The 27,932-nt window shown below is 50.0% G+C and overlaps 1 protein-coding gene and 2 long non-coding RNA genes across 7 annotated transcripts in view; 2 read left to right on the top strand and 1 right to left on the bottom strand.

Moving 5' to 3' along the window:
* LOC141279734 (uncharacterized) overlaps positions 1 to 16,737 on the top strand; it is a 48,445-nt gene extending 31,708 nt beyond the window's left edge. For 2 of the 3 annotated variants that reach the window (XM_073810739.1, XM_073810738.1), the window contains 2 exons: positions 3,041 to 3,202; positions 14,695 to 16,737. In XM_073810739.1, the coding sequence (XP_073666840.1) occupies positions 3,041 to 3,202; positions 14,695 to 14,968 (436 nt within the window). In that variant the 3' untranslated portion in view covers positions 14,969 to 16,737. Of the gene's footprint in view, positions 1 to 3,040; positions 3,203 to 9,209; positions 12,283 to 14,694 lie in introns of those variants that run through there. The other variant, XM_073810740.1, reaches the window with a different exon arrangement.
* A 2,598-nt stretch (positions 16,738 to 19,335) lies between these two features.
* Positions 19,336 to 27,932, top strand: part of LOC109552541 (uncharacterized) — a 28,722-nt gene continuing 20,125 nt past the window's right edge. Inside the window, exons 1-2 of one of the 3 annotated variants that reach the window (XR_012334459.1) lie at positions 19,336 to 19,709; positions 21,153 to 21,193. This is a non-coding gene — a long non-coding RNA (uncharacterized lncRNA). Of the gene's footprint in view, positions 19,710 to 20,079; positions 20,612 to 21,152; positions 21,194 to 27,932 lie in introns of those variants that run through there. The other 2 variants (XR_012334458.1, XR_002179365.3) reach the window with 2 other exon arrangements.
* Positions 27,232 to 27,823, bottom strand: LOC141279733 (uncharacterized). Its single transcript, XR_012334457.1, has 3 exons — positions 27,719 to 27,823; positions 27,467 to 27,548; positions 27,232 to 27,368 (listed from the first exon to the last, which is right to left on the bottom strand). It is a non-coding gene; the product is annotated as an uncharacterized lncRNA (long non-coding RNA).

The following is a 27,932-nucleotide window of genomic DNA, read 5'->3' as shown; positions in this document are numbered from 1 at the left end:
CCAGGGAAGCCCCTCATTTGTTTATTTTTGAGCAGGGGAAGGAGGGGGAAATTCAGGATGTGAAGTTCATTCACTCCCTGTTCCATGCCTTCTCCTCCATCAGACCCTCTTCCTGGCCCAGGTCCCTTTTCATTCCTTGAAGTCTCTCCTTCCCACTGGAGTCTGTCATCTTCCTCAGCAGCAGGGTTGTCCGAGATAAAATATGGAGAGTTCTGAGCCATTCCTAGGGCCTGGAGCTGGTGACTAACCTGGAACAATGACCTGGAACCACTTCTTTACCCCGGTTTTTGTTCTTATACTCACCTTCCTGGGAAGAGAACTGGTATTTCACAACTATCTGGCCTAGGAAACAAGCCCTCAGCTCAGGCTAACTAATGATTTCATGTGTCTTTACATCACAGGTTTATTTACATCATAGGTGGTAGGAGTGCATAGTTGAGTAATTTGAGTTCAGATTGTTAGGAAAATCTACGTTTTCCATTTCGAGAGGTTATGCAGTAGCTATGAAGATAAAAAGAGAAGATGGAATTTGAATTTTATGAAAATAAGGTAGTAAAAAAAGGGACCTTAGGAGAATGAGTTAAAAACAAACTTTCAACTTAGAGTTTCCAAAGCCTGGTCACCTGAGTATCTAACTCTGGAATTCCCAAACTTACCTTCACCTTAGAATCACCTGGGCGGTGTGAGAAGATGCCAATGCCCACACCAGACCCAGACCAATGAAATGATCCCAGTGGGGTGGGAACCAGACATCAGTGTTTTTTGTTTTTCTTTCTGTTCTGTTTTGTTTTTCATTTTTTTAAACATCTCTATTGGAGTATAATTGCTTTACAATGGTGTGTTAGTAGTTTCTGCTTTATAACAAAGTGAATCAGTTATACATATACATATGTCCCCATATTTCTTCCCTCTTGCATCTCCCTCCCTCCCACCCTCCCTATCCCACCCCTCTAGGTGGTCACAAAGCACCGAGCTGATCTCCCTGTGCTATTCGGCTGCTTCCCACTAGCTATCTATTTTACCACTGATCTAATCTGATTTCCACAAAATCCTTGTGAAGCGGTTGTCACTATCCCCTTTCACGGTGAGGAAACTGAGGCACGAGGAGTCTCGTTGATTCTCTTAAGGTTTCCCAGAGAATTAGTGGCATCACCAGGGCCCAGTCCTCCGAGCTCAGAGCTCCTTCTGATGCCGGTACCTCCCCGGGCCGGACAGGGAGCTCAGCCAGGGCTGGTCTGCAGCAGAGCAGGGGAGCGCCAGGGAGCCTGGGGTGCGCTTGGCGTGATGGACGGGCTGCCCCGCCCCCTGCTGGCCAAAGCGCGCTACGACAGCCATCGTGTGTGTGTGTGTGTGTGTGTGTGTGTGTGTGTGTGTGTGTGTGTGTGCGCGTGCGCGCGCGCGCGCGCGCGCGCGCGCAGCGCCGCAGCTTCCCACCGATCCCTCCTTTCCCTCCTCCCAGCAGGGTCCCAAGATCACCTTCTCCCCACACCCTACTCCCTGTGGCCCTCTGTCCTTCCGACTTGCTCTTTGCTGTGTGACAAGGGGTCCTCCCTCCACCACAGACAGTGAGCGCTTGGAAGGTGGAGTCACCATTTCTCTGAGCTGTGGTCTCCCCACCGATATGAATGGGGTGAGCATCCTTCATGCAGAGCCGAGGTCTCAGAGCCCCCATGGGTGCAGACTCTGCTGAATATCTGGGCCTTTGTTGGAAGCTCAGTGTGATCTCTGCGAATGGAGGCTGCAGAGAGAGAATGGCCCAAATCAGTCTCTGTCCCCAGTCCTGAGGTCCATCTCCTCTTCACAGGTGCAGCTCCCCCAGGAGGAGCTGGGGGCAGGTGGCTCTGTGGGAACTGGGTTCTGGGAGGTCCCTGGGAAATGGGGCACTCAGGGTCACTGCCAGCAGTGGCATAGTCTGTGGCCCTGTTAGAGGAAACAGCCCAGGATGGCCCCCATACCCACTCTGTTGACCTAGGGAGTACCTGTAACCTCTTCCTCCAACCCCAAGATTCAGGACACAAGAGGAATCTGGGAGAAGCTGAGACCACAGCAGTCCCAGGAGGGCTGAGGAAAGGCAGCTCCACCTGCCGCTCCTCCCTCTTAGTAAGGCTGCAGGGACAGAGGGGACTCAATTTCCCTGTCTGTAAAATAGGAATATTACACTTTCTCTCCCATCAAGTCTGTGAGGTCCATAGCTCTGGCTAGACTTCTAGTGGCCTTCCCTTAGATGTTTTTTTCCTGGAGTCTTCCTGCCTGGGGCCCTCTGCTCTGGTCCCCCACAGAGGAGTGGGCTCAGAACCAGATCTTCTCAATACCTCTCCACACACACACACACACACACACACACACACACACACACACACACACACACACACACACACGATCAGACTGAGCCAGGGCTCTTTCCACTCCTCCATGCTCCTTCTAAAGCTCACCATTAGTTCTGTGACCTCCAGAGACCAGGTACAGGAGGTACAGCCTACACTGCAGGGAGGGAGTCCAGTTGGGTGACTCTTGCTGTCAACCAGATGGAAGGAGATAAGACCTGGGCAACGCAGCAAGGATTCCAGAAACTGGGAAGACCGGAAAAAGGATTCTAGAAACTGAAAAAGATTTCCTTAAGGAAACTGAGTATTTGAAAGCAGTTTTGAAGTTTGACACAAATTGGGACAGACCTGAAGCTCTAACACAATTGATTCAAATTGCATATTTATCAAAGTTTTCCAATATTCTACGACAGAGGAACATACAAGTACTTGAAGGGGTTTTTTCTTTAATTAGATAATTTTATTTGGTTTTTTAAAAATTTTTCCATCTTGACCATTGCAAGGGTTTAAACCATTTGCATGGGGAACCCTGAGCAGTCATTTAGAAAACCAAAATTGCCCGTGACTTTGACTCCGAAAAGCACGTGAGTTCCTTGTCTGTGAAACCACCAAGACAAGCCTGGCACAGGCAGAATAAGGGACTGTCACTCTGGCATGGTTAGCTTAACACCAGCTCAGGCTTTCACTCCTCACTCTTCCCTCTCTCTCTCTCTCAGGCTGCCATCTGCTGAGGGGCACTGTCCCCTCTGGTCCCAGATTGTGGACCTTGTGCCCCCCATGCCCCCGCTGTCACCTCCTCTCACTCAGGATACCTGGACAGCACAGGACGCACCTGAGGACTCGGGACAAGGCCAGGCTCAAGTCAGAGGCTCTTCAAGGTACTTGGAAAGATTCCCCAGGGCCTGGGGCAGGGCCTATAGGTTCTTTTTGGCAGATCTAATAATTAAATTGACAGAAGCCAGATCAACAAGAGAAAACAATCAAATTTGATTTCATACGTATGGGAACTCCAAAGACATGAGGTTCAAAGAAGCGACCAAAGCAGGCAGCTTTTATACCTTTTAGACAAAGAAACAATTAGTTGTGAAGGTTTGACAAAACAAAGGGGTTTGGGCTTGAGGTTGCAAATAATGAAGAAGTAACAAAGTTTGTTTCTACAGCTTTCTCAGCCTTGAACTCCCTGTCTCTAGCAATAAGCATGCTTCCTATCCTCCTGCTACAGGGAGGGTACCTTCACATGGGAGATTAATTTCCTGCTTTCAGGGAGACAAAGGCCAGTCAGAGTGTTCTTGTACCAGCTGTTTCCCAAGTAACTTTCATTCAAAATGATCATACCAAAGTGGCATATTTTGGGGTGGCCTGCCCTGAACCCCATCACTACTGACCATGCCCTTCACCAGCCCCTCTTCTGGTCATCAAGGGCTCCAGTCTCCATGACACTTCCTGGTCTCAAGTTTGTCTAAAGCCCCTCTCTGCTGGCTATCTCCTGAGCACTGTGTTCTCACTGGTTCTCCTGTGCTTTTGTTCAATTTATACCTTCTTCTTGGACTTTCAGACAAGCCTCTCACCTCGGCGGGGTGTCCTGCCCTGGGGCTGTCACCACCCACCCCTCCTGCACTGGCCTCCGGGAGCACAGGCTCCTGGGTCCTCTGCAAATGCCCATTTTCCCCATCCCATTTCCTTTACCATTTAAAATATAACACAATATAACATGTAAAACATTATCTTCATTACACAGCGACCTATGAAATTATGTACATAAAGGTCCCTTTTTTTTTTTTTTTTTGGCTGCGTTGGGTCTTCTTTGCCGCGCGTGGGCTTTCTCTAGTTGCAGCCAGCGGGGGCTACTCTTCGTTGCAGTGCACGGGCTTCTCATTGCAGTGGCTTCTCTTGTTGCAGAGCGTGGGCTCTAGGTGCGCGGGCTTCAGTCATTGCAGCACGCTGGCTCTGTAGTTGTGGCTCACAGGCTCTAGAGCACAGACTCTAGAGCGCAGGCTCAGTAGTTGTGGTGCCTGGGCTTACTTGCTCCGTGGCATGTGGGATCTTCCTGGACCAGGGATCGCACCTATGTCCCCTGCATTGGCAGGTGGATCCTCAACCACTGCACCACCAGGGAAGTCCCCATGTACATAAAGATTCTTTCTTAAAAACAAGCACCACAGTAGTAAACAGATAAAGTTCCCTTCTCCACTCCTTCCCCAACACTAACCAAGCTCCTTCCCTCAAAAGGTACCCCCATTGTTTGATGAATGTGTAGCTTTCCAGACAATTTCTGAGTTTCTACAGCTACAGGCTTGCATGAGCAAATAAATATAGAGTCTGAGTTGATTCTACTTTACAGATATGGGATTATACTCTCCATGCCATTCTGCAACAACCGTTAAATCCAACACGAGGTTTAGAGATGGAGCTACGTTCACATCTAAGGGGAACCCCATTCTTTTTGAACTGCTCCGTGGTACCAAATGGAAGAGGTGCACCACAGGTTATCTTATTACTGCCTCATGGGGCTGCTGTGACTTTGTTAAATTAACAATTGTTAAGGATGCTGGATAGTGAGTTAGTGTTCAACAAAAGGCCACAAGGGAAATTGAAATAGAGAAGTTATCACTCACAGGTGCCTCGAGGGGCCACACAGGGAGGTCAAGGCAGAGCACAGACCTTGGGGCCCAAGCCTTTATTAGGGTCTGTGGATGGAGTGCTTCGGGGCACCCAGGCTGAGCCCGAACCAAAATGAGTGGGGTTTTGGTAAAGGGAAGGCCCAGGGCTGCAGGGAGGCTCTTGACCACAGGGCTATTAGGGAAGTCAGATGGGGAACTTAGGTTTGTTTGTGACTCTGTGGACTGCTTTCTAGGAGGGGCTGGCATCAGTTTAAGGCCCCTACAGGCCTCCTGGCCAAACAACATGGGTGTCCAGGCAGCAAGACCACCAGGGAGTTTAGATAAACCCTCGACAGGGGCTCACAATTACTAAAAGCAATGTGTGATGAACATCTTTGTCCAGGTCCTTCTGTGTGTGTGTGTGTGTGTGTGTGTGTGTGTGTGTGTGTGTGTGTGTGTGTGTGTATTTCTCAGGGATGAAGACCCAGAAGTAGAATGGGCAAGCCAAAGAATATGCACATTAAACTTCATAGATCCTTCCTATTCACCTTCAAAAATGCTGAACAACTTATATGCCACTATAAACATAGATAATAGGTTCTTCCCCACACCCTCGCCGACACTGGGTGTGAGAATCTTTTTTTTTTTTTTTTTTTTTTTTTTGCGGTACTCGGGCCTCTCACTGTTGGGGCCTCTCCCATTGCGGAGCACAGGCTCCGGACGCGCAGGCTCAGCAGCCATGGCCTACGGGCCCAGCTGCTCCGCGGCACGTGGGATCTTCCCGGACTGGGGCACGAACCCATGTCCCCTGCATCGGCAAGCGGACTCTCAACCACTGCGCCACCAGGGAAGCCCCATAACTATGATTTTTTTTTAGATTCCGTATATATGTGTTAGCATATGGTATTTGTTTTTCTCTTTCTGACTTACTTCACTCTGTATGACAGACTCTAGGTCCTTCCACCTCACTACAAATAACTCAATTCTGTTTCTTTTTATGGCTGAGTAATATTCCATTGTATATATGTGCCACATCTTCTTTATCCACTCATCTGCTGATGGACACTTAGTTGCTTCCATGTCCTGGTTATTGTAAATAGAGCTGCAATGAACATTTTGGTACATGACTCTTTTTGAATTATGGTTTTCTCAGGGTATATGCCCAGTAGTGGGATTGCTGGATCATATGGTAGTTCTATTTGTAGTTTTTTAAGGAACCTCCCTACTGTTCTCCATAGTGGCTGTATCAATTTACATTCCCACCAACAGTGCAGGAGGGTTCCCTTTTCTCCACACCCTCTCCAGCATTTATTGTTTGTAGATTTTTTGATGATGGCCATTCTGACTGGTGTGAGGTGATACCTCATTGTGATTTTGATTTGCATTTCTCTAATGATTAGTGATGTTGAGCATTCTTTCATGTGTTTGTTGGCAATCTGTATATCTTCACAAAGGCCTTTTTAAATGTTATGCTCCCTCGTGCCTTTCAGTCCAAGCTGGCAGTGTTCTGTGAATGTTATTCTCCTAAAAAAAAAAAAAAAGTGTGGGTCGCCTGTGTATCTTACTGGGATTCACTCAATTAGACAAAAGCCACCCCCACAAATCTCTTCAAGATAAGACCTCTTCTGTACCTTGGGCTTCTGCTGCTGAGGAATAGTGCTTTTCTTTCTTTTTTTAATTGACGTATAGTTGATGAACAATATTATATAAGTTACAGGTGTACAATATAGTGATTCACAATATTTAAAGGTTATACTCCATTTATAGTTATTGTAAAATATTGGCTATATTCCCTATGTTGGGCAATATCCTTGTAGCTTATTTTGTGCAGAATAATTTGTACCTCTTACTCCCCTACCCCTATGTTGCCCCTCCTCCCTTCCCTCTCCCCTCTGGTAACCACTAGTTTGTTCTCTATATCTGTGACTTTGCTTTTTTGTCATATTCACTAGTTTGTTGTGTTTTTCAGATTCCACATATAAGTGATGTTATACAGTATTTGTCTTTCTCTGTCTGACTTATTTCACTTAGCCTAATGCCCTCCAAGTCCATCCATGTTGCAAATGGTAAAATTCATTCTTTTTTATGGCTGAGTAGTATCCCATTGTATGTATGTGTATATATATGTATATATCTGTCCATTTGTTGATGGACACTTAGGTTGCTTCCATATCTTGGCAATTCTAAATACTGCTGCTATGAACATTGGGGTGCATGTATCTTTTCGAATTAGTGTTTTTGTTTTTTTCAGATATATATCCAGGAGTGGAATTGCTGGGTCATAGGGCAGTTTTATTTTTAGTTTTTTAGAAACCTCCATACTGTCTTTAAGCTTCTTAGAAGACCTCATGTTTGATTGAAAGAATCTGTGAGGCACATGCCCTTAAACTCATTAAGGGCCTTCGGTCTGAGGCACTACCTTTGATCTTTCTGAGGTCTTCACAAAGGATTTTACAATCATACCCTTGGTTTCATCTTTAGACCATATTTTCCCGAGAGTGCTCTGGATTTGATTTTAGCAACATTTACTGTCTGGAGAGGCTGAGAATTTTCGAAGCCATCAAGTCCCAGCTCCCTTCACATTTAATAGCCCTGCCTGTAGTTTCTCTCTCTCCTCTCACATTTCATAATAAGCCACAAGAAAAACGAGGCAGCGCCCTCATCACTTTGCCTGGAGATCTCAGCTATACCACCCAGTTCATCAGGTACATTTTCCACTTTCCACATTACTGCAGGTGGCAGTGCTGCCAAACTTTTTGCCACCACGTGACAGGGACCCCTTTCCTCCTCACCTACTGGCTAAGTGAACCTGGTCTACGTTCTTACGGTCTCTACCTCCAATCTCCTCATTGCTTAGAAACAGAACTGAAAATAGCCACATTGCCAAGCTACTTGGATTACTAAGTAGGATCATCTATTCATGAAGCATCAGAACAAATGCGGAGCTTTAGAGAGAGTGAGGTATAGCAGAGAGAGGACTGGCCTGTGACACAGCAGAGACAAAAGAGCTGATCTCAGCTGGAGGGACAGGTAATGTGTGGGCAGACGGTGAACTTGCAGACCTACAGGAAGTCAGCTCCTCTTCTCTGTGGATAGCAGAGGGGACATAGGAAAGAATCAGGGCGAGAAACTGACCAACCTGGGCCCAGAGCACACGCATCCTCACCGATACCCCTTTCTGGTCAGCAGCAGCCAGGGGCAGCCTTCCTTCTCACCAGGAGGCTGGGGCCACCAACCTGATATACGATTGGATGGGGACGGGGTTGCCTCTGCGTCTGTGTGCCATTCTGCAGCAGCCTGTGAGCCCCTCCTGGCTTCCTGTTCTGACTGCAGGGGGAGCCGCAATGGAAAATCCTGATGGAACTCAGGAGTCTCGGAGGCCAATAAAGCCACCTGCCACTTTCAGCAGGTCACTGACCTTCTCTGGACCTGTTTCCTCACCCGTAGGGAGATGCATATTACCTCCACACTGTTGTGAGGATTAAGATAAACGGTGCAAATGAACAAGCCTTGTAGATTATAAAATTACGTGAATATATATTTTTTCCTACATTTCCTTCAAGCTCTAAAACTCTGCCCTGTATGCCCACCTTTGATCTCTAGGGGGCCACCTTCTCCACTTTGCCCTCTGTTTTTCCATCATCACCCTTTCAGATCCTCAGTTCTCTTGTGGGCCAACCGGAAGCCTGGGAGCCCCTTGGGTGCTGTTGGAAGCGGGGAAGGGCTCTGCACATAAGCCCAGTGAGTGGAGGGGTCCAGGGTAAACAAGGCTTGGAACCAAGACCCGGGTTAGTTTCTCCCTGTGTGGGCTTGGGTAGGTCACTGCCCCTCTCTGAACCTCTGTTTCTTTCTCTAGAAAATGGAGGGGATGAGGATGAGTCAGAATAGCCATGACTTCACATGAGCTCTGTTAAAACAAGACAACAGACCCAAAATGGAGTCACTTATGCTAAGCCCCACGTCACCAAACCAAAACTTAATCTACGGTTTCAGCTCTCCCAGAAATGAAATCTTAAGCCAGTCCATCAGGAATCACCTGATCACCCCTAGTTAAGCTATCTGCCTGATAGACCCCTGCCATCCCCTAAAGGAAAGCAACTTTGCAATAACCAACCTGCTTTTTTGCCAGTATAACTTCTTTGTTTCCACTCCCCTATAAAAGTCTTTCATTTTATGAAAAGCTCAGAGCTCTTCTTTATCTGCTAGATTGGATGCTGCCCAATTCAAATTTGTTTTTGTTCAAATGAACTCTTAAACATTGTAATATGTCTTTTTCTTTTAACAGTTTCCTGTTGGCACCCAGGAAAGTGCCGAAGCCCCCATTCCATTGACACTCACCTCTAAGAGTCTGGCAATATGCTGGTGTCCTTGGGCTCCCAGGTTTGGGGTCTTTTCCTCAGAAACCCCAGTCTTTCACTTCCTCCTTCCAGTTCTCTGCCTTCTTTCTGGGCTCCTCTGGGGACCAGGTTCTGCTCCAGGTCCCAGGCAGGGGAATCTGGAGAAGCCAGAGGTCTCAGGCAGATGGGTTCCTGCTCAAAGTTAAAGTGCTGAATTTACTGGGGAAATCTGAATATGGACTAGTGAACGCAGGCTATTAAGAAATGATTTTTAATTGCATTGGCTGTGATAATATTAATTTCCTATGTAGCAAGAAGCTCTTTTTTTAGAGATGCCTACTGAATTATTTAAAGGTGAAATGTCAGGATATCTGCAATTTATTTTTAAATACTTCCTCATAAAAAATACAGTGAGTTAAAAATAAAGAAACAGAGTGGCATATCTGGGCCCTGAGCTCCGATGACAGTGCCAACGGCAGGCACATCGTGCTCCTCTCTGGAAATAAGACAAATGGTCCCCCCTTCCTGTGGGGAGGTTACAAAAAGGCACCTCTCTGGGCCTGCTGATTAGAAAACTGCATCCCCTTCTTAGGGGGTTACTCAGGCAGCACCTCGTGGGATTCCAGCCTCATCTGTGCCTCCTGGACAGGCCCGATGACTGGCACAGCTGGGGAGTCCCACCTGGTATCAACAGATGATGACAGTAAATGCTGCCACCATCACAGCCACAGTCCTAGCAACGTGCCCTGTTTCAGTGAAGCCCTGAACTCGGCACTGGTCGGCTGCTGTCTGCAATGGCCACACCTCGAATTGCACCTACCTCACTAGGTTTTTTGGTTTTTTGCTCTTTTCTTTGTAAATTACATATAAACACCAATGTTTTCCTGATTCTAAAAATCCTCAGATTCGTTAAAGGAAAGTAGGTTAGATTCTTTCGTCTACTTATTTTTTCAAGCAGCATTTCACCAACCTCATGTCCTCTGGCGGGGTAGCTGAGGTTCAGTGGTACCCCCAGCACCCAGGCTGCCTCTCCCCTCCTCCCAGCCTTCCTCCTGAGCCAGCCCCAGCCCCCCTGGGGACCCCTGCTCAGCACGCCCCCCCTCCTTTGCTCCCAGCTCTTTTCTTTTCTCCCCTCCAGTACCCACAAAACCTCCCAGGGTGGAAACACATCACTGACCCACCAGTTAGACCTGAGCGTGAGGCCTCTGAGGTCCAAGCTAGGCAAGGAGAGCCAAGAGCACAACAGTTTCCTGTGGCTGCCATGGGGTGGGGTAGGGCGGGCAGAGCTGAGGTCTCTAAGGGCCCAGAGATGTTCTGTGCACCTGGGGGACAGGGGCTTCTCCTGGCTCTGTTTCCTTTCTCTCCTGGGCCCTTAGAGCCCATCACCCCAGGCCTCCCACTTTCTTAAGGAGGCCTTTATCCTTCTCAATTCTTTCTTCTCAAAGGTGCTGGGGGAGCCCTGATGAATCAGGCCCCTTCCCCAGGGACCACATCATTCCTCAGACCCTCCAACCCCACCCAAGGGCTCAAGGCAGGGGGCGGATTGGCTGGGAGGACCCCTTCTGCTACCACCACCTCCACCTGGCCTGCACGTGCCCTTGACTTCAGATGAGGGGTTGAGGGGGAGGGTGGGGGAGATGGTAGGAGATGGAAGGGGTGGGCCAGAGAGACGAGGCCCTGCGCCGGCGGGCCAGCCAGGAGGCATGTTTCAGTGTGGCACATGGGAGACCACTCCCCTCCCCCAGTCTGAGGGCCCTCTGGACCTGAGACCATGTAGCTATCCCAGGCTCCTGGGGAGAGACACCCAAGCCCGAGGGAATGGGAAGGGTTTCTCTGGGCAGGGCCATGCCTACCCCCAGAAGAAGGGCTGTTGAACTTAAAGAAAAACACACAACATAAGAGTCGTGAGTTTAAGTTTTATTCAGGGACACTTACTGAGGACTATAGCCCGAGAGACAGCTGCTCAGCAGCCCTGAGGCAAGTGCTCCGAAGAAGGAAGAGGAGAAGCCAGTTTGTATGTGATTTTTTGGGCCAGGGTGTATGTGCAGTCAAGCTTACATCTTGGTAAAACATCACTGCTTATCACAAAGAACGGATATTTTGAGTTAATGATTTTAGTGCTTTCCTGTGAACGGGAAGATGCAAGAATCTGGGGTGGTTGGAGTTCTTCCTGGGATACGCGTCTAACTCTCTAGGGGCCCGTTTGTCCACAGCTCATTGTGCCTTATGCTGCTTTGCACCCCGAATTCCTCTCAGGGTACAGTCATGGGCCACTGCAGTGGGTTATGACTTAACCCTTGCAGAACTGGATGGTGAGCAAAGTTCTTTGTTCTTTGTTCACGGGGTAAAGGAGGGAGTCTCAGCAAATCACTGTGACCTGCCAGTCCCTGGGCCCAGGTATACAGCAAGACTATGTCCTCCCCACACTCAGCCCAGGTCTGGCTTCACTGTCACCCTAACTGGCTCCGAGAGGCGAGCTCAGGCACACTGGTGGGAAACACAGGGCTCCCTGCAGCTGCTAAAATTTCACAATCGCCCACGGTGTCCCTAGTGAAGTCCTTCCCTGAGGAAATGGGTCTCCGCTTGCATCAGGCTTCCAGGAGGAATGCCCCTCACCCTTGCCACAGAGGACTGGCCCCTCTATGCAAACAGCTCCCCACACAGAAGCCAGGGAGGAAAAGCCTTACAGATTTTCTACTTAGAAAACCAATTCTTACGTATGACAAAAGATGCTATAAACACTGTCTTTAAAAAGTGACAGGATAGAAAAATAATATATGTTATACAAAAAATAAATATCTGGGGACTTCCCTGGTGGTCCAGTGGGTGAGACTCTGCACTCGCAATGCAGGAGGCCCGGGTTCGATCCCTGGTCGGGGAACTAGATCCCACATGCCTGCTGCAATTAAGAGTCTGCATGCCGCAACTAAAAGATCCCGCATGCCACATCGAAGACCTGGCGCAGCCTAAATAAATAAATAAATAAATCTTAAAAAAAACAAAAACAAAAAATATACAGAATGTATAAGGAGCTCATAAAATCAGTAAGTAAAGGGTGTTAAAGAGAAAAACCACAGGCCCAAATCGGCACCACTTGTGCTAAAGGCCATGACAACTAACCTAGGCGTAGTACCTAATTGCAGTCTCAACCTCCCCCAGGAACAGTCAGCCAGTCTGGAATGTTCTGGTCAGCACTAATGAGCTAATCCCTCAGAGGAAGAAGAGGCCGTCTGTATGATAAAACCCTTTCTCCCCTCCCCCCAAAAAAGATGTCCAGGACTTAAGATAATACTTTATTTTCTTTTGCTAACAGCTCCCTTGCCCCCCACCCTTCTTCCTATAACGACCTTCCATTCTGTGCAACTCCTTGGAGTGCCCTTCTAGATGGAATGCTGACAATTCATGAACCCCTGAATAAAGCCAGTTAGATCTGCAAATTTACTGGTCTGAATTACTTTATAAGTAGGGCAACAACTCTACAGAAGAAACAGAAAAGGACAGAAATTTAAAAAAAAAAAGGACAGAAATTGCAATCCAAAAAACACCCATGGAAAAGTTATACAGAAGACAGGGTCCATTTTATTAGTAAATAGGAAAATGCAAATTAAAACAATTGAGAGACGGGATCATTTTTGCACCCATTAAATTAATAAGAATTTGAAAGATTGGTCATTTCCAGTGGTGATAAGGTTGTGAGAAAATGGGCAGTCTCAAAAGCTGTTGGCGGACATATAAATTAGCGCATCCTTTTAGGAAATCAATTTGTCCAGATTTATCAACTATTAAACAGGCATCCCCTTCCTGCAAACAATTCAATCATTCCTGGGGTCTACATGAGAGAACACAGTCACATGTGCACAGCGAGGGAAATAAAAGGCTATGTGTCACAACATTTTACATAATAATGAAACTCAGAAACAAATCAACTGACCATGACAAGGAAAGGAGCTAAGTAAGTGATGTTTCCTCACTAGTACAGGGCACTGTGCAACAGGTTGGAAAGAATGAGGCAGATCTGTGTGTACTGATGTACATAGATCAGCTCACCAAAACATTTAGGTGCAAAAAAAAGTCAAGCTGCTGAGTGACACATATAGTCATAGTACCTCATTAATACGAGTTAAAATGAAGATAAATCTATATCCATAGATACAGTGTGTGTGTGTGTGTGTGTGTGTGTGTAAACGGGAGAGTGTGTAAGGATTGCCTCATGATGCTAACAGGAGCTAAGTCTGGGTAGGGGTGGGGGTGTGTGCGAAGGGGAACTTTCACATTTTACTCCGTGTTCTGCATTGTTGGAATATTTTTACAATAAAATGCACTTGGGTAAAATAAGATGGCAATATTTTCATGACTGTTGAAGTGAGTGGATTGTGAGGACGTCAGAGCTCCCAGCAGCCTTGCTCCCTCCACCCCTCCCCCTGCCCCAGGACAGCAGTGGAAGGCTGTGTGTGTCTGGTCCTGGCTTAGTCTCCTGGTGGCAGGAAGTCTCAGTGTCCTCTCTGGAGGCTCATCTTCCGTGTGGTATCAGCTCAGTGCTTTGTGACCACCTAGAGGGGTAGGATACGGAGGGTGGGAGGGAGATGCAAGAGGGAGGGGATATGGGGATATATATGCGCATATAGCTGATTCACTTTGTTATACAGCGGAAACTAACACAACATTGTAAAGCAATTGTACCCCAAAAAAGATGTTAAAAAAAAAAGTTAAAAGCTGGGACTTAGCTAGCGGTCCAGTGGTTAAGACTCCCCGCTTCCACTGCAGGGAGCACAGGTTCAATCCCTGGTCAGGGATCTAAGATCCCGCATGCCACACAGCGTGCCCCCCCCCCAAAAGAATTGTTTTAATAAATAAATAAAGTTAAAAGCTAAAAAAAATTAATAATAATAAAGATTGTAGGAGTCATTTGGGGTCTGTCTTCTCTGTTAAACTGTGAGCCCTGTGAGGGTAGTGCACCGTAGCCTCTTCTTAAACATTTGTTGGGGGTAATAATCCTGGTGTTATGTGGACACAGCTCGGGGATGTTGTGCAGACTAAGCTTCCCAGAAATTTCACATCTCTCTCCCAGCATACCTTTGGCTTCTGGGAAGGAGCCTTTGTTTGTCCAGGCAAGGAAGGTGAGAAGACGAGAAGGTTGTTCCACTGGGTGGGCAGGAGGCTGGAGGCGGCAGCCATATCCTAGACCACCAGGGGGCAGCAGAGGATGGAGAACGGCGCCCACGTCCGCGCTGGAGCGGCAGCCTCTCTCTGCCCAGGCGTCCTCTCCCCACAGGTTGCAGGTGCAAAACCAGCCTGAGCAGTCCCAGGGCCTGATAAGAGGGACCCCCAATGCCAATCAGAGATCTCCCAACCTCGGGACTCAAGATAGAAAAGGAGCACTGAGTGGGCTCAGTGTGGTCAACCTCTGCCTTCCCTTCCATCGTGCTATCTAAGGTTCAAGAACTCCCCACTCAGTGCACCTTGCTCTTCCCCGCGAGGGACAAGGGTGCTCGACCAGCCTGAATCTCAGAGAGGGGACAGAGACCCTGACCACCACTCAGTCATGCAGCAAGCAAGACGGAGTTGTGCAGCTGTGCCTGAACTGATCTCAACCTGCAGACTATGGACCCATCTGAAATGGGCTCGGAGGGAGAAGGGGAAAAGACCTTGGGACATTCCCAGGGACGGATCTGGAAGCTCAGTGCACCTGCTAAAGACTTCTAGCTGATTCTACAAGGCCAAAGGGAGGGAGAGCTTCCTAGGATGGAGGCCAATATTTGCCTCTTCTCACACACCCTATGTGCACCAAGAGCCAGTGCAAAAGTGAGTAAATCACTCTGCCATTTACTAGCTATATGTTCTCAGACAAAGCACACTGCCTCTCTTGGCCTCAATTTCCTTAACTGTAGAGTGAGGGAAGTGCTAGGTCTCTCTCCCGGGGTTACTCTGATGGTTAAATAGAGTAAGCGAAGCGCCTTGCACAACACCTGGCACCCGGTAGGCCATCAGTAAGCCTGTTCCGGCGCCCCCTGCGGTCTCTGGTTACTGTTCTGCACCCTATACCGACGCCGGCTGCAGTACCCCTGTTCGCCACCCGGAGGCGGTGTGGGACCACGGTGCTGGCTCTGCGCAAAGGCGGACTCGCTCGCTCTGGGAGAAAGATTTCTGCAGCCGGAGCAGAGGAATTGGAGCGTCGCGGAGAGACCGGATCTTACCTTCTCGCGTCAGAGTGGCCCTCGCAGTCTCCACAGCCCGGAAAACGCCCAGGGTAGGCAGAGCAGAGGCAACAGGTGGGGTGGGGAGCCAGGAATCCTCAAGCCGGAGGCCCGGGAGTCCTCGCCCACAGCCCAGATTCCCGGGCTGGCAGATCTAGAGACCCTACCCACTGCCCCACTCTGGATACCTTCCTAAAAGTATGGGTGGGAGGAACGGAGTACCGTTCAAGATGTCTCCTGGGCTCCTTCTGGGGCAGTCTCGCCTAGGCATGCATCTCTGACATGTCGGACTGAGACAAAGCTGGAGGTCTGGGTTAAGAAACTCACAAACCTGGAAACCATGGACAAGGTAGTTAAATTCTGTCTTTGTTTATAATTTTATAAAACACAAGTTGTGTCAGTCCTTTTTTAAAAAACTTCTCAAGTGGCTTCCCAATCACACCAAGTATATATAATCCCAAACTCCCCTCCAAGACCTACAAAGCCAGGCCTGACCTTCCATCTCACTTCCTTCCTCTCCCCTTCCTGTCAGCCTGCACCCCAGGCACTTTCCAACTCTCCATCTCGGCACTGGCAGGTACCTCTGCCTGGACCCTCTCCCTCCAGAAGTTTGCATGGCTCATTTCCTGACGTCATTCAGGTCTCTGTCTTCTCCCCAGAGAGGCCCTCTCTAACCCACCTTAATCTTTGCTTCACAGCACACAGGGCTACCCAGCCTAATACCCAGTCGTATTATGTGTCCGAGTTTTTTTACTGTCTTTCTGTCCCAGGAGAATGTAAGTGCCGGGAGGGCCAGGCTCTTGGCATTCTGTTTCTCTGTCACTTAGTAGGAGCTCACTAAATATTTGTTGAATGAATGCATGACTTAATGAATTAATCTACAAAATGTGGAAGCTCAGGAAGAATCATGATGGCTAACAGCTCTATGTAAATTTAATTCAATATATATTATTGTGTGCCGATTTTGTGCCTACCGTACAGGCTTTAGACATCATTGTTGTTATTTTCATAAAAAGAATGCAGTGGGAAATAAATCTGATGCAGGCCCAAAGCTCCGACTGTGGGTGCCGTCCAGTCCATCCTCCTTCTTGCTCTCTTCGCGTTCTTGGAGCGGCGGGTACCCACTGTGCCAGCGGAGAGCAAAGCACTCCGGGGTCCACAGGGGCGCTTCGGGCTGCGGTCCTTCTGCACTGTGCCCTGCCCCACTTTCAGCCCTCTAGGCCTGGAGCTTGAAGAAAGAAGGGAGAGCTAACCCCCTCTCCCCCTCCCCCATACCGAACTGCCCCACACTGGTCCCCCTTTCCCTGAGAGCCAGGTTGCCCGGGACTTGTGCCTCGGTTCCGGCCCAGGACAGACCGAGGCTCCGGAGATTCCCGGTTGGGGTCACAGGACAGCGCGCAGGGAAACACCGGCCTGGAGCATCGCGCTCCCCCAGGGGCTGGTGGAAAGCGGAGAGCCAGAGGGGCTGGAGGACGGTGGTAGTGAGTGTCAGGGAGACCGGGGAGGCGGGCTGCGTGGAGAAAGGACACGGGGCTGGAGTCGCGCGGCACGAGGACAGCGGAGAGCAGCCCGCTCCGGGACGTTGGATTCCGATCCCCGCAGGGCGTCCCCGGGAGCCCCGGAGGTTGTGCGCGGGAGTAACAAGTGTGCGATTGCGAGTGCAATTGGCGTGTGCGCGGGAGCACTGATCTGCTCCTGAGGAGGCTGGGCGTAAGGCGCTTCACCGTCCACACAAAGGGCGCTTTGATGAGGACCATTTAAATTAGGGGGTTGGAGGAAAGGAGAGAAAGGTGTTGGGAGCCTGCGGAGGAGGATGCGGGGGTTAAAGGCACGATCTCGCCTGAGTCTGGGGCGCCGCTGCTCGGCGAAGGGACCCGCCGGGCGGGAAGCGCGGGGAGGGCGAGCGCCTGGGTCCGCTTCTTGCCCATTCTCCGCAGAACTTTTCCCCCTCCCGCTTCCCTCGCTCAGCCTCTCTCGGGGCGGTCTCCAGGGACTGTCTCTCACATCCATTCTCCTTTCCTCCTTGATTTATGCTGCAGAGTGGAACGACCTTCCCTGACCTCATTTTCATGACGGCGCGAGCACACCCGGAGCCGGCTACGCACATTCCGGAGCAGGCGCGCGCCACACACACACACACACACACACACGCACACACACACGCACGCACGCACGCACGCACGCACACACACACACACACACACACCCCGGGCTGCTGGACCCTGTCCATCTCTGAGTTCACACCAGCTCCGCCACTGTTCTGGGCACTGCCGGGGCTGTGGACGCTCAAAGCATAGATCCTCATTAGCATCTGTCTTGGAATATCATTTGCATTTTATTCATTTCATGTCAAAACGCTCAGAACTCTCCCTAGCCCGCACCTCTCCCGGGGCTTGAGAGCCGTGGGCCTCCAGCTCGAGCCTCTTCCCGGTGGGCCGCACATTTGCTGGCGGCCCCCACCCCACTCACCCTCGCGTGGCCAGAGAACCAACAACCGTCCGCAGCCCCGACGAGAGGGGCTAACGTCTCCTGAGCTCCTGGCAAGTTCCAGGCCCAGCGCTAAGGGCTTATGTGAAGGAGCTCATTTAGTCCTTACAACAACGCGAAGAGCTAAGCACTACGTTATACCCATTTAAAAACTGAGGAAACTGAGGCACAAAGACGGCTTGCTCAAGGTCACGGAGGTTAAAAAAAAAAAAGGAGGCAGCGGAATTGAAATCCAAGGCGGCGGGACGCCCAAGCCGGAAAGCTTAACCACTTCGCCGCCCCGCCTCGAGCAAGGTCAAAGCTAAGGTAACTGCGACAGGATAAAGTAGGTTTTCCTACATGGAAGAAAGTCGTTCTCTGCTCTACCGCGACCCTTCCCCCAATCCGGCCGCGAGGGCACCCGGGCGCACTCCCCGGGCGGGGGCTCGCAGAGCCCCCCTCGTCGGGCCGCCTGCGGTCCTGACCCCCTTCCCAGCGAGGGCTCGGCCGGGTCCGGCCGCCGTGCTTTCGGGGTCGTCTGTCGGCGCTGGCTAGTTAAGAAAAATAAACAACGTTCCAAATGGAGGCGATTCCTTTCAACCCAAGCTCCGCCGCCTGCCAGAGAAATGCAAACAGCGGGGGACGGCCCGAGTCCGCCCGGGCCCCCGCGCCCGAGCTGCGGGTGGGAGGGCCGGGCCGCGTAACCCGAGACGCAGCGCCGGCTCCCCGCGCGCTGCCCTCCGCCTGCCCCTTCGCCCCTGACCCCGCCGGCGGCGCGCCCCGCCCGCGCCCGCCTTCCCCGGCGCCCCCCACCGGGCCAGGACCCCGGCCCGCAGTCCTCGGCGCCCCGAACTAGCCCCCACCCCCAGAGCCATCGGCTTGATCCCCAGTGCCGACCCGCCACCCGGGGGAATCCCAGCCGAGTCCCCCGCCCTCGCAGCCACATGGCTCCCGTCAGCCACGCTCCCCTGCGGCGGCCGCGCGCCAGGCCTCTGTCGTATAGGATCACTGAACACCAAAAGAAAAAAAAAGGGGGGGGGGCAGGGGTGTCAGAAACGCGCCTAGCAAAGTATTCACTAGTGAGTTGAGCAGGGTTGGGGGACTGCTTCCAGATACGTCCCCTCTCCATCCTACGGTGCGCGGCGGGAGAAGCTAGGGTCGCCACAGCAGGGTAAGGCCCCCCCGGGCCCGACAAAGCCGAAGGGGCAGCATAAGCTGGGGCGGGTGCTCAGCCCGAACCAACCAGGTGAGCATCGCTTCTCTCTTTCTCGGGGGCCTGGTTCTCCCCAAGTCCTCCGCGGCCTCGGAAATCTGCGTCCCGGGCCGCCAGGGGGAGCTGTCTGGCGAGTGAGGGTGACCCCGCTTGCGTACAAACCGCACTTTAAGGATACGCAGCCAGGTGTGCTGTCCACGCAGGACACGACAGTGCCAACCTCATTTTTACTGCCGCGCGAATGACTCTAGTGAGTCGCTGTGGCTGATGTGCGACAAGGCGTCGCGAACAGTCCTCGGGGCCGGGCGCGAGGATCGGAGGGAATCCTGGGATCCCGGCCCCACGGCCTCATCAACTCGAGAAGGGGTCGCGGCGCCTCTGGGCCTACCGGCCCCGCCATCATAGTGGCCTAGGGATTCGCCGGAGCCTCACGCCTCGCGGCCACATGGCCGGCGTCCCCCCGGCCACTCTTCGAGGGGCCTGGAGTGTTGGGGAGAGGTGGTGGCGCACCCGCTTCCTCCGAATTCTTTCAGCGCAAAACTGGGCGGCGCCGAGATCGGCGGGAAACACCCAGGGTAAATCTCCCTTCTGCTTTGAGAGAGTCGCGGACAAGCGAAGACAGGGACCCCACGGGCTTCCGGTCCCCTTTAGCCCTGGCTCCTTTTCTCTGGACAGGCGTGTTAGTCTGTCGGTCTGTCTTTACTGCGTCCCTGCGTTCGATTTCCGGCTCCAACTATTGGCTGGGTTGGGAGCGGAGAGCTCTCCTGGAAGCAGTGCTCACCCACGTGCGCACTTGCTCGCACAGACGCTCGCCCACACGTCCAAGTCGGGGCCCCGGGTCGCTCGGCGCCGCTGTGCCGCTGAGCTCGTTGGCTGCCGCGGCTCAAACACCTCTCGCGCTTCTGGCATTGACTCTCCCCCGGTCTCTTGACCCGAACTGCAATCAATACTCTAACTGTGCTGGGCCGGTCGTTTGCCTCCTCCCCACACACCCGGCACACACGTATACACCGAATTAGAGATGTTCTTTCTCGCACTTTCTTGAAGGGTCGAGATGTGAAACCGAGAAAATCTCTCTTTCTTCAAGGATTTCCTATCTGGGCTTCAAATGAGTATTTTTCTCCCGTTATAGTAAAGGGGAGGAAAAAAGTTTGTTTAGAGTGTAGGAAAAAGGGAAAGGTAGGCATGAACAGCACCACTGCCATCTCTCCCCAGTTTCCTAATTCGGTTCCTTTCCGCCAGCTGAAACCGAGCAATTCTGCCAGGAAGGAATCTGTTCCTTTGGGGTCCTTCAGAAAGGGCTACTTTGGAGACGGGCGGTAGATAAATCTGAGCTTCCTGAATTACCACCACGACCAGCGCCCCGCCCAATCATTGCTGCACCGGAACCCTACAGTGTAAATGTGGCCTTAAAGAGACCACTAAGGGAGCGGGTTTGACAGCCCAGCTCGCAGTTCCAGGGGCCAGCGTTTGACAGGTCAGCCCTCGTTCTCCTTCCCCCTCCCCCTAGTCCGGTTTTCCTCTTCCATCCCACCCCCGATCCTCGCGTGGGACTCAGAGCCGATCCTGGGGTGAAGACGCGGCTGACAGTTAAATTGTAATGTAGGCCGAGGGGGGAAAAGGGACCGTGTCTCTTTAACGGGCCCTGCAGACAAAGCGTCTCCCCTCGGAGCGAGCGGAGTCGGGCGCAGCCGCGCGCAGACCTGTCAGTGCGTCTCCCGCGCTTGGGAGAGAGTTTGCAAAGTCATAATTATATCTCTTAACCTGTCTTGCTCTCTGCAGAAGAAGGTCCCATTATATTGAAATGAGATTATTAGCCATCAAATACTTTCTTTCTCGGGAGTTTTTTTTTTTTTAATTCAAATACCTTAACGACTTGGCAATTGCATTTTGATCAGATTTAGTTGGCGCCCCAGCCCGGCGCGGGAGCCAGGGAGGGAAGGCAGATGGGGAGGGAAGAGGGGACGCCAAAAGAGTTTGCACAGAGAAACAACCCCTCTCTTTTATCCTTCCCTTAGGTCTCATCTACCTGGTGGGGACCTCTGGATCTGGGAAGGAGGTATGAGATAAGAGAAGTTGGGGCAAGGTAGGGGGACGTCTTCTATTCCCTCCGGATGGTTGGCTTAAACTACTTTAATGAAAATGGAAAGTGAATTTCAGGCGGGGCGGATGTGGACCGTGGGGCGGGGACTTGGATGCGGAAGTCTGAGGGCTGCAGGAATAGGGGTGGGTTTGGGGCGCCAGGTAAGGACTGAGGCTGCAGCTGTTGGTCTCGTGGGCTTAGCCGTTTCCGCTGGAAGTTGGCTCAAGGCTCTGGTCAGGTTCCTAGTGGATGGAACTTCAGTACGTAATAAGTGGGGTTTTGCTCTATGCCCAGAGTCTGTCTGGCTTTTCCGAAGACTGTGAGCCCTTTGAGGGGGAAGCCCATCTTGTTTCCAGACCTTGGAACCCCTGCCCCTACTGCCAGCAGAGCCCTCCCCCACCCCATCCTCTCCCTGGACTGCGGAGGGGAGAGGGGAGAGGGGAGGAGGCTGTGAGGTGGAAGGCTCACAGGCTCTAATTGTAAAGCCCCTCACTTTGACTTCCCCTGGTGGGAGGAGCCGCCAGGCTTGTGTTTTCCTTGGCTTCAGCCCAGACTCAAGGAAAATGTAGGGGGCAAGACAAGTCCCCAGTCCCACCTCCCCACCCCCACCTCTCACGCATCACATATAATCCTGGTGGGTCCAATCCAGCATCTAGTTCCACCCCATCACCTTCCAGATGAGCAGTCTCTTCAAGTACTCAGGTAGCAAAATGAGGATCTAGAATCCAGAAACTTGGCTTCTAGACCAGGCTAGAGCCACACCACCTTGGACCAGTCAACCCTTGTCTCTGAGCCTCAGTTTTTCCCTGTGCATAATGAAAGCCTTGGACTTGAGATCTATATGGTCCCTTTCATCTCTGACATAATTTTCCTATAAAGAAAGTTCTTAGTACAGGCGTAGTCATCTGGAAGATTCCAGGGAGGTCGTCGTACTACTCCTCTCCTCCCATCTCTTCAGAAAAACACCCGGGGTGGGGGAAGGGCACATCAATTATGCTTTAAAAACCTCCAAATATAAAAAACTTTGAGAACCTTTCAGTATCTACTACAGCTGAAGCATGATGCATACCTATGGCCCAGCGCTTCCATAGGTAAGCTTTGCCCCAACAGAAATGCATACTGTGTTCACCAAAGGACACGTACACTAATGTCACATAGCGCTCTTCACAATAGCTCCAAACTGGAAACTTCCAAATGTCCATTAACAGTAAACAAACTATGGTATAGTCACACATGGAACACTCTAGAGAAAAGAGAAAGAATGAAATATTGCTACATACAACACCATGGATGATTCTCAACAATGCTGGGCAAAACAAACCAGACACAAAGGGATACATGGTCCCACTCATTCAAAGTACAGAAAGAGGCAAAATGAACTTTTGTTATTAGAAGGCAAGATGGTGGATACTTCAGGAGCGGATGAATGGGAGGGAGTATGAGGGAGGAGTCTGATCTGATGATGCTCTGATTCTTGATATGGTTCCACAATGTGTTTAGTTTGTGAAAATTCATTGAGATGTGCATCTCTGTTCAATGCATTTCGTGAATATATTTATTTAAGCCTAAAATTGAAAGTTTCTTCTTCCCAATCCTCAGTCTCATCCACATACTCATGCCTTTTTTTTTTTTTATCGGAGTACCGTTGCTTTTCAATGTTGTGTTAGTTTCTGCTGTACAACAAAGTGAATCAGCTATACGTATACATATATCACCTCTTTTTTGGATATCCTTCCCATTTAGGTCACAGAGCATTGAGTAGATTTCCCTGTGTTATATAGTAGGTTCTCATTAGTTATCTATTTTATACATAGTAGTGTATATATGTCAATCCCAATCTCCCAGTTCATCCCACCCCCCTTTCCCCCCTTGGTGTCTATACGTTTGTTCTCTACATCTGTGTCTCTATCACATACTCGTGCCTTCTAATGCGTCAAACTCCATACCGGCAGGAGATCAATCACTAAAGTTGTATTTGGCCCTCCTGCCCTGTGCTGAGCACAGCAGAAAATCCACAAATGTAGTTTAGTCCCTACCCTCAAAGCGTTTGCTGTTGGATTTGGAGGCAGATGAACACATAAGAAACAAATGAGGAATATCCAGTGGCATAAAGTGAGTGGTTTATGATCGTTGTGAGTCCGAATTTGAATCCCAGATCCACCACTCACCAGCTGTGTGACCTTGGACAAGTGACTTCACCTCTCTGGGCTCCAGTATCTGAAATATGGAGCGAACCATACATGTATTTACTCATGGGTCTGTTGTGAGGATTCCTTCAGATAGTCTGGGCAACAGCATGGGCTAAGTGCTCCATAGATGTTAGACACTGTTCTCACCTGGGGTGGTGGCAGCTCTGGCTTGGGCTGCTCAGAGTTCTGAGAAGAGGGGGATGAGTTTAAGTTGGGGGAGGCAGGAAAGGCCTACTGAGTAAGAGGCAGTTTGAACTGGGAGAGGCTGATGAAAGGGGGGCTTTACAAAGATCATCTGGGGCAGTGGTTCTCAGCAAGGGCCATTGGCATTGTCTGGAGACATTTTTAGTTGTCACAACTCACAGTGAGGTGGCGTGGGCAGTGCTCCTAGCATCTAGAAGGTAGAGGTCGGAGATGCTGCTAAACATCCTCCCATACACAGGGCAGCCCTCACAACAAAGAATGATCTGGTCCACAATGTCAATGGCACCATTGTTGAGAAACCTTGATCTGGAGGATAGGATTTGGTGGCAATGGGAAAGCATTCCAGCAGGGAAAAGGAAGTCCTGATACAACTGCGGCCAAGCAGCATTGGGGAATGTCCAGAGGTGCCCTTGTTCCAACCTTCATCCCTCAGGCTGCAAGTGCTTGTCCACCTCCCTGAGTTCAGAACTTGCTGAGGGTTTAGAAGGCTCATCCTGGATCCGGTTTCTTTGCTGCTCTTAGGAGAGACTTGGATAAAGCAGAGCAGATTCTCAGGAAATTTGTGAGGCCACAAGCCTCGTTGGAACCACTATTGGAGGAAACCCCTAAGGTCTCAGGGGTCAGAGGGGGAGGGACTTGTCCACCATCATGCAGTGCAGCTGGGGATGCTGGGACTTGATCCTCAAGCTCTATTCTTTTTTTTTTTTGTTTTTGCGGTATGCGGGCCTCTCACTGTTGTGGCCTCTCCCGTTGTGGAGCACAGGCTCCGCACGCGCAGGCTCAGCGGCCGTGGCCTACGGGCCCAGCCCCCCCGCGGCATGTGGGATCTTCCCGGACCGGGGCACGAACCCGTGTCCCCGTGTCCCCTGCATCGGCAGGCGGACTCCCAACCACTGTGCCACCAGGGAAGCCCAAGCTCTTCTTGATGTACAACAAGTTAAGGGAGAAGGGATTGCAGAAATTGATTAAATAATCTAGAAGCAGAAAATATGAACTTTTTAAAAGCCAGAAGGAGAGTTGGGACTGAACTTTGGAAATTCCCAAGAGAATTATGTGATTCTCTAAGGACAAATATAATTCTGGGCTCTAAAACCATGCTTTATAGCCATAGGCTTCCAGAAAAGAGGAAATAGACATTGGTTAATCAAAAATTTTCTTTCCTGAAGCAATTTCTATATGCCAGTCATTGTTCTCAACCCCAGGGATACAGCACTGAATAAGAGAGGCAAAGCAACACTTCATGGGGCATATGTATGGGATGGGGCGGGGGTGGGCAGGAGGATGATAAATAAAACAATATATAATGTAATGTTAGGTATTTAATTGAGCACCTACTATGGGTTGGGTGTTCTTCATAAATATTCTCAATTTCACAAGAAGTTGTTTTTTTTTTTTTTTTTTTTTTGCCACACCCACTGGCATGTGAGATCTTAGTTCCCCAACCAGGGATCAAACCCATGCCCCCTGCAGTGGAAGCATGGAGTCTTAACCACTGGACTGCAAGAAGCCCCACAAGAAGCTTCAAGATAGGAATTCCTTCCCCCAATTTAAGATGGAGAAACTGTGTCTCAGAGAAAGTCAGTGATTTCTTCAGAGTAGAATGACTAATAAGTGGAAGATTCAGGATTTGAAACCAGGTGACCAATCCATGATAAAAAAAAAAACACTTAGTAAATGTATAGGGAACTTCCTTAATCTGATAAAGACTGTCTACAAACAAAACCTTACAGCAATCATCGTGTTTAAAGACAAAATAGTGAAAGTTTCCTCCTTTGGATCAGTATAAGATACAGATGTCCATTCACAACAATGTTCTATTCAACATTGTATTAGATGTCCTAGCCAAGATGAGACAAGAAAAAGAAATAAAAGACTTAGAACTGAAAAGGGAAAGTTGAAATATTATTATTCATAGATGACATGTCATACATAGAAAATCCAAAACACTCTACAAACTACAAGAATTAATATTTGTACTTAGCCATCACTGAATACAAGTGATACACTTAGATAAATCTATACCAGCAACAAAAAATAGAAAATAATATTATAAAAAGAATTCAGTTGGCAGGTAAATAGCTAAAGAGTATGAGGGGTTTTGTTTTGTTTTGCGGTACGCGGGCCTCTCACTGTTGTGGCCTCTCCCGTTGCGGAGCACAGGCTCCGGACGCGCAGGCTCAGCGGCCATAGCTCAGGGGCCCAGCCGCTCCGCGGCATGTGGGATCCTCCTGCACCGGGGCACGAACCCGCGTCCCCTGCATCGGCAGGCGGACTCTCAACCACTGCGCCACCAGGGAAGCCCATGAGGGTTTTTTTTAATATTTATTTTTATTTATTTGTTTGGCTGAGCCGGGTCTTAGTTGCAGCCTGTGGGATCTTCATTGCGGCACGTGGGATTTAATTCCCCGACCAGGGATTGAACCCAGGCCGCCTGCATTGGGAACGCAGAGTCTTAACCCCTGGACCACCAGGGAAGTCCTGAGGTTTCTTTTTGAAGTGATAAAATGTTTTAAAGTTGATTGTGATGGTTACACATATTTATGAATATACTAAAAACCGTTGAATTGTATGCTTTAAATGGGTGAATGCAGTATATGAACTGTACCTCAGTAAAGCTATTCTTAAAAAAAATTAAGAGTAGGTATTACAGAGGCTCCCCTTCCTATACTACCCATCACCGATATTTAGAAAAATTCTGTATAAAGAATAAAATTTTCAACAGCAACAAAAACCATCCAATGCCTAGGAATAAATCTAATGCAAAATGTATAAGACCTCTACCCTGAAACTATAAGACATTATTGAGAGAATTTAAAGACCTAAATAAATGGAGAGATATACCCTGTTCATGAATGTGAAGATTCATAATTTAATGATATCAGTTCTCACCAACAGATCTATAGATTCAATACAGTTCCAGTCAAAATCCCATCATCAGGTTTATGGAAATTGAACTCAGGTGGACCTGACTCCATGGCCCGCTGGAACTGGACACTATAGAATAAAATCCAAGGGTCACAGTGTCCCGCATACACAGGGTTACAGGCAGCCATAACTGAAAGACCATCAAGACCCTCAATCAGAAGATCAGGACCCTGGAAAACCCAATCGGGAGTAGAATGAGAAGATAAAATATATTTTCAGTTAAAACAGATCCTTACCATGCTTTCAGCAGACACAAGAGAAAGACCATAAGTGACTACATGTATTTTTATTTAAACCAGAATGGTAGAGAGAACTGGGGTTTGCCACCCTCCACAAGTGACATCACTGGGGCTATGGCTTCCTGGCTCGGGAAGTGGCTCCCTCCCGGTGGGATATAGGTGTGCAGGGGCTCCTCTAGCCAGCACTTGGAGAACGGGCTAAGAAATCCCTGAGGCCACACGCCCATGGGTACCGGCCTGCGTAGTGGCGTGGCACTGCAGGAAGCTCTTGACCTGTCCCGAGAGAGCAGCTGGGACTTAGCCTTGGCCTTGGGCTTTGGAGAACTCCGGGAGAGTTGAGATTTGAATGAGACAATCCCCGGAGAAGGCAGCTGCTTCCTTCCTGATGACAAGTTGGGGAGCGCCTGAGAGGCTAGGGAGACTGGAGGGGGCCGGGGGTGTAACACGGCCTTGGTCCTCAGGCTGCACCCACAGAGGCAGGAGTCAGAGGCGTGGGGCACAGAGAAGCAGAGCCTATTCCCTGATGAGTGACAGGGCAGAGCCCCCGGGCTGCCCTCTGCCTCCCATCTCGACTCCTTGGGGTGCCAGGCTTTCCTAAAAGGGGGAAATTGCAGATCAGTTGAAAAGAGACTTAGAAGAATTTTTTTTTTTAATGCGGGCACAGTGCTTCCCTATCTCAATACAGTACTCACTCTGCCTCTTTCTGAAGAAAGCTCTCTTCCTCCTGGATTGAGGACTTGACAGATTCTACAACAGAGTTTCTCTTCATTCTCTCTGAAAAGAGAGTGGAATTGAGAGCTGGCGGGGAGCGAACTGAGGGCTCAGAATAGCAGTGAGCCAGAGGAGCTTTCAGAGGAGGGATGGGGGGCAAAGGGCAAGGAGAAGCGTGGTACCTTCAGGGTGGAGGATTAGAACACCCCCAAACCCTCTGTCCCAACACACACCTCCAGTAGGGGAATCAGTCAGACTCACTGTTATATAGTCTGGAACTGAAAAGTGAGAGGGGAAGAGAGGAAAGATGTAACTGGGGACAGAGGGGGAATTCTCTTTTCCCACCTACTGAAGTGTCTTTTTGACTCCACAGAAGTCTACTTGGTATGCATCATAGTAGGGCCCCTGTCCCTACTATGATGTCACAGAAGGGTTCCAGCTGGTAAG

The sequence above is a fragment of the Tursiops truncatus genome, chromosome 10 (genome assembly GCF_011762595.2).
Source record: "Tursiops truncatus isolate mTurTru1 chromosome 10, mTurTru1.mat.Y, whole genome shotgun sequence".
Lineage (NCBI taxonomy): Eukaryota > Metazoa > Chordata > Mammalia > Artiodactyla > Delphinidae > Tursiops > Tursiops truncatus.
The sequence above is the reverse complement of the archived record's forward strand: the minus strand, read 5'-3'. Positions and strand labels throughout refer to the sequence as shown.